This window comes from Trichomycterus rosablanca, chromosome 7 (genome assembly GCF_030014385.1).
Source record: "Trichomycterus rosablanca isolate fTriRos1 chromosome 7, fTriRos1.hap1, whole genome shotgun sequence".
In the NCBI taxonomy this organism is placed as follows: Eukaryota; Metazoa; Chordata; class Actinopteri; order Siluriformes; family Trichomycteridae; genus Trichomycterus; species Trichomycterus rosablanca.
Window position 1 is genome coordinate 26,291,349 of NC_085994.1, and position 6,536 is coordinate 26,297,884.

The window sequence follows — 6,536 nt, forward strand, 5'->3', positions numbered from 1 at the left end:
CATCTTTATACAAAATAAAAATCAATGAGAATTTGTTTACATTTGAAAAGCGTTCATTACTCCACATTCGACCACCAAATTTGAAATCTTTGGCGAGAAAAGTTATGCTTCACTGAATGCTGGGATTGCCTTCACCGCTAAGAAAGCATTGAATGATCCCTAGGTAAAATGCTTTCTATGTAGAGAGCTCACTAGGTATTACAACCATTATATTTTACTGAACTATAATATTTGTCAGTTTTTGTACAGCAAACTTTATATTTTAATCAAGCTGTGATTTTTATTTACTGTATGATGCTTTAATGTATGGTTACATTTCTAAGTTTTTAATGTTTTACAACCTTTATTATATTTTTTTTGTTGCTGAATGACAATATTCAGATTTGTTAGATAGAGTTTATATTTCTAGTATGTATTTTTATTACACCGTAAACCTTTGTACTTATAGTAAGATGTGATTTATCAGTAGTGATCAGATTTAAATGTAGTGTATTGCAAATTAATTACTAAAAAAACTTCCTATAAACATATTAACCTATCAATTTTATTACAGGCAGAATTCTTTTTTTAACTAGCAATACTTTGGAACTAAAGGCCATTGTAGATCCTCTAAATGACCTAAAGGATGTGTTCATAGTAGTGAGAAAGCAGCTTAAGGATGTTAAGTGTGCAAAATTCTCTTCTAATCTCTAAATCCGACACCACTGAAAGTTTGATAAGCCCAGTGCATGCTCAGGCAAAACCACTGTTTAACCCTTTCCTTAGCTGAAAGGTCAGTGCCATAACAAATTAAACATTCAAAATCTCTTTTAAACATTTACATGCAGTAAATTACGACATGCAGTGGTCTAATGCACTAATGCACTAGCCTACAACCACTAACATCTCAAAGCCTCCTGTAAAAACTGTGCAATCCTGGAAGGTAAGAAATTTTGTTGTAGTTCTACGTGTTTTTCTTTACAACTTTGCAAGGATTTGACCATGTTCATTTAACAGAAACCACTCAAACATCTTTAGTCGTCTTGAGGACCACTGCAGCAATCTCTTGGCAGGTCTTCCAATGTCTAACATCAAACCGTTGCACAATCACTGTACCTGTCAGTCTACCCAGATACAGCCATGTCACCCAACTGCAGTATTTCTTTCACTGGTTTTCTGCAGCTGTCTGCATTAGATTTAAAACAAAAATGCTTATCTATGCATCTATGCACTAGGTGATCCTAGTAGAATGGGTACCACACAACAATACCTAGGTCCTAGGTTTAATTTCCATCTCCAGACACTTTCTGTAAATAGTTGACTTACAATAACCTGCAGAAATCCCAAGAAGTGCTCATACACAGTATAATATTGGTGTTGGGGAAAAAAATGTTTCTTAAAGAAAAAATGCTCTTAAATTATGTTCTGAATGGCTTTTTAATGTAAATTAGAAATTTTAATGTCCATGCTCTATAAGTCTCTATTATATGCAAAGTGTAGTAAAGTATGGATGTGCTGGAGTTGTACAGGTAATCTTAATAACTGATGAGCAGCCAGATATGCAATAAAAAGATGGATAGGATTATTTTATAATCCGTGGCCTAAATCATGTTCTGCTGACAGCTTGGAAACCTAAGCTAATCCCGGGTTCATTATAAAGCAAAGAGGCTACACACACAGTCCATTTGTACCACAGACCCAACTGATTGCACCTTGTCCCTCCGGCATAGCCAAAGACCAGGGGGCACTTCACCACTCAACCACAGCCATGAATGGAACAGAGGGTCCATACTTCTACGTGCCCATGTCCAATGCCACTGGTGTCGTGAGGAGTCCTTATGAATACCCTCAGTACTACCTAGTGGCACCATGGGCATTTGCTGCCTTGGCCGCCTACATGTTCTTCCTCATCCTTGTTGGCTTTCCCATCAACTTCCTTACACTCTATGTCACCATTGAGCACAAGAAGCTGCGGACACCTCTAAACTTCATCCTCTTGAACTTGGCTGTTGCTGACTTGTTAATGGTGTTTGGTGGCTTTACGACAACGATATACACATCCATGCATGGCTACTTTGTTCTTGGGCGCCTTGGCTGCAACCTAGAGGGCTTCTTTGCAACTTTTGGAGGTATTAACTCACTGTGGTGCCTGGTCGTGCTGTCCATCGAGAGATGGATTGTTGTCTGCAAGCCTATGAGCAACTTTAGATTTGGAGAGAACCACGCTATCATGGGCGTAGCTTTCACCTGGGTCATGGCATTGGCCTGTACTGTGCCCCCACTGGTTGGCTGGTCTCGTTATATTCCTGAGGGCATGCAGTGCTCATGTGGTATTGACTACTACACCCGTGCTGAGGGGTTCAATAATGAGTCATTTGTCATCTACATGTTCACAGTACATTTCCTGACACCACTCTTCATCATCACCTTCTGCTATGGTCGTCTGGTTTGCACCGTCAAGGAGGCTGCAGCTGCCCAGCAGGAGTCTGAGACAACCCAGAGAGCTGAGCGTGAGGTCACCCGCATGGTCATCATCATGTTCATTGGCTACTTGGCTGCTTGGTTGCCTTATGCAAGTGTTTCTTGGTACATATTTACCCATCAGGGCACTGAGTTTGGACCTGTCTTTATGACCCTTCCCGCCTTCTTTGCAAAAAGCTCTTCATGTTACAACCCAATTATCTATGTTTGCATGAACAAGCAGTTTCGCCACTGCATGATTACCACCCTGTGCTGTGGCAAGAACCCATTCGAGGAAGAGGAAGGAGCCTCCACCACTACCTCCAAGACAGAGGCCTCATCGGTCTCCTCCAGCTCTGTGTCCCCGGCATAAAGCTACATGCTGTAGGAAAACCTGCTGGACTTCCATGGAATGGCCAGCAAGACCATGATAAAAACTTCAGCTCAGAGATTCAAGTGATTGCAAATACTTAAGGAAGAATCTGTCTGTTAACCTTTCTGTGTAATTACCAATCCCAACTGGTTAAACTTAAAGACAGTTAATAGAGAGGATGGGCAACGTCCAAGTTGTTTCTGTAAGTCATGCATGATTGTGCTTAAGGTGTTTGTTGTTTATTTGTTTTTCAAATGTAGCAAAAGGAAAAAATATCTTAGCACTCGTAATTTTGGATTCCTTATGATACTTATGTAGAGGCATGTAATCAAAGCAATGTAATAATAAAAAGCACTTTGCAAATGATTTACCTCTTTCATGTTTTAATTAATCTGCAATGTTAACCAACGTTACACTAGCATTTCCAAATAAATAAAACCAAACGTATCTGAAAAGAGAGATTTAGTGGTGTATCAAATTATTATGTTTCCGACTCTTAAAATGCATTACATGGCATTTTACATCAACAGTGAAAAAACACTATTTATAGATCATCTTTTACAATTTGGTGACAGGCATGTTTGCAGATATGTAAACAGTTCAATTATTTTACATTCTTTAAACACTCAAGTGAGTTTAGATAAGTAAACAATATACTACGTATTTATTACCTATGATTACAAATAGTTTTCCCTTCAATACAGTGTGATTTATATAGGCCTACACTTGCTTAGGAGTGAGCCAACTCAAAGTCACCTTAAATAAAAAGCTGTGTACGTTTTATGCAGTATTACATTTTAAAAATTGATTATAAAGCATTTACGATAAGCATACACGTCATGTTTATCTTTTCCAAGGTCAGTTGGAGAGTGATGAATAAGCTGAATATAATTATCTTTATCTTATTCACCTTGAGGATGTACCTGTACATGCACAGACCACAAACACACACACACACACACACACACTTTCATCACTAATGCAAACATGACAGGTAAGGTAACATAAAAGGAGCATGCAATAATAAGATACCATGGATTACTGCTTGGTCTGGATGAATCAGCATGCTGTTTAAACTATACATACACAGAGGACACACAGATGATATACAAACTGCAGTCATGCAAAACAGGTTTCTAAACTTCGTTCAATATCAAGATTGTCAAAGAATTACACCAGCGTTTTATATGTTTGAATTCACATGCCTAAAATCCTAAGGAACATATTCCGAAATATTTCCTATGTTTGTATGATACCCACCTTGTGTGTTAAATAAACAGCTCTGATCCACTAAGACATGAATTTGTCAAAAAAATCTGAAGGAGCTTTATGGTATCTGGTACCAATACATTACCAGACAGAGAGATATCAAAACAAATCAAATTAAATCAAGTTTATTTATATGCATTTAAACAAAAATAATTTTGAACAAAAAGTTAACTTGTAAAAGAAAAAAGAATAGGAATTCTTGATTATTCAGTCCAGTTGATGATAAAGTCTGATGGTGAGTTGTAGACATTTTAAGTGAAGGCACCACAGATTTCCTGCATATCCAGCAGGAGCGGCATTGCTGGCACAGCAATCTCAAACTAGCAGGCTTCCACGTCAGAATAAAAAAAATAAAAAATGAAATGTGATATAAAATCATTAATAGTAAGATGTCAGTTTTACAGAGAATATCATGAGACTCTGGAACCCCTAATTTTCACAACATAACTAAAACGGAGAATTAGGAGTTAACACAGCCGTGAGGGTCCACCTCCCTTACTGCCAACAAACCTGAGAGATTGGATAAGACAGACTGAATAACAGCAGTCCAACATCCCTGATCACTACAAATTTCTAGGAGTGTTCAATAGGTTCACTCAAACACTGTTGAGCCAGGCCATTGCAGGTTAGTAAAAGTATTTTGTAATTAAGTGACAGCCAGTGCAGAGACAATAGAATAGGGCTAATATGATCGAACCATCTAGTTCCACAGCTGTTGCATTTTGAACCAACTGGGCAGTTACAACATTACAACAATCTAATCCTAAAGTTATAAACACATGTCTCAGTTTTTTAACATTGTTAACAGAGAGTATATTATGTAGATATATGTAGATCATCAGCCAAGGTCACAAGATCCAGCAAGAAGGTTCTGGGTTCGATCCCCAGGTGGGGCGGTCTGGGTCCTTTCTGTGTTGTTTGCATGTTCTCCCCATGTCCACGTAGGTTTCATCTGGGTGCTCCGGTTTCCTCCCACAGTCCAAAGATATGCAAGTGAGGTGAATTGGAGACACTAACTTGTTCATGACTGTGTTCGATTTAACCTTGTGAATTGATGAATCTTGTGTTATGAGGTTAAAATCCTGATAAACGAACAAACAAACAGTACTTCTTTATATTGTTTATATTGTTTATATATATATATATATATATATATATATATATATATATATATATATATATATACTGTATATATATATATATAAATACTGTATATATATATATATATATATATATATATATATATATATATATATATATATATATACTGTATATATATATATATATATACTGTATGTGTGTGTGTGTGTGTGTGTGTGCAATATGTTATTTTCTACATATAGTATTTATATAGCTGTCATTTTGGTTTGCTTTTGTAATTGGTCTTATTTATAATATTGTAATAAACTTTAGATGTAACTAGGTAGCGTAATGCTGCCACCACCTTTATTAAACCGGTAAGGTCCGGATCAGGGACTGGAACAACCACACACGCAACGGAGATAAGTTACTCAGTTCATCTTTATTAACCACTTAATTACAAGGAAAAGAGGTTCAGGTAAATCGGACAAGTATTATCCAGAAGATAGCCAAGCTAACCCACCCGTGTAACTCACTGCACGCTAAAAACACATCCACGACACTTAAGGAGTTAATAAATATTCACTCTAGAAAACCACCACTACAAAATTCATTTAAAGGCAAACCTGAAACACCAACGGGTCTTTTAACTTATCCCCGAACCTACCCGCCAACAACCCTACCTCCCCTATTATTAATTATTAAAATACACATAACACAAACACTAAAGACAATATAAAAACGTTACTTAACTCGCCCGCCGGCGAGACCCTCCCCCGGGGTCTGAGCTTGTGGCGTTGTCCGTTATTAAGAAATCATACAAGTTGGACTCCCGTTCACCAGCTTCCCTTTTTAAGGTCCGTGGTTGTAGCGTTGTCCGTTGTCTAGAAATCACACAGGTTGGACTCTGAATAATAGGCGGCGGAACTCCTAACCCCCGACCTATCTTTCTACAGGAAGCAGCTGTGCCTCCCCTCCTCACACAGGAACAGCTAAACCACCTAGCTAACTATCTTCATCGCCGGCTGTTCTAACAACAGCGAACGACACCCTCCCGAACCAGCACCGAACTCCTCCAGCCGCCCAGACGCTCATTCATCCGTATACTACAATGGCTTCTCTCCTCTCTCTCGCGTCTCCCACACGCTCCTCTTTTATCACCCACAGGTGCAGCCTCGCTCCAATCAGAAGCCCCACCTCCACACTCACTACACTCTCCCCCTCCTTAACGCAACAGACTCGTCCCCGAGTCACCACTATAACATTTCATAGTCTTTAGCCCACACAGGTGCCCTTCTCTGACGTCTTCCCTCAGTCATCATACACTCCTTATTCCCCGAATTCTCTTGTGCATTATTTGATTGTCCCAGCAGAG

At 38.6% G+C, this 6,536-nt stretch overlaps 1 protein-coding gene across 1 annotated transcript; it reads left to right on the plus strand.

Annotated features, from left to right (window-relative positions):
* Positions 1–1,747: 1,747 nt before the first annotated feature.
* On the plus strand, positions 1,748–2,812 carry LOC134318320 (rhodopsin). The gene has a single exon (XM_062999179.1). The coding sequence runs from the start codon at positions 1,748–1,750 to the stop codon at positions 2,810–2,812; it is 1,065 nt and encodes a 354-aa protein (XP_062855249.1).
* The last annotated feature ends 3,724 nt before the right edge of the window (positions 2,813–6,536 follow it).

Excerpts from the sequence above, each read along its gene's own strand:
- LOC134318320 (XM_062999179.1), top strand. The coding sequence starts at position 1,748 with ATGAATGGAACAGAGGGTCCATACTTCTACGTGCCCATGTCCAATGCC.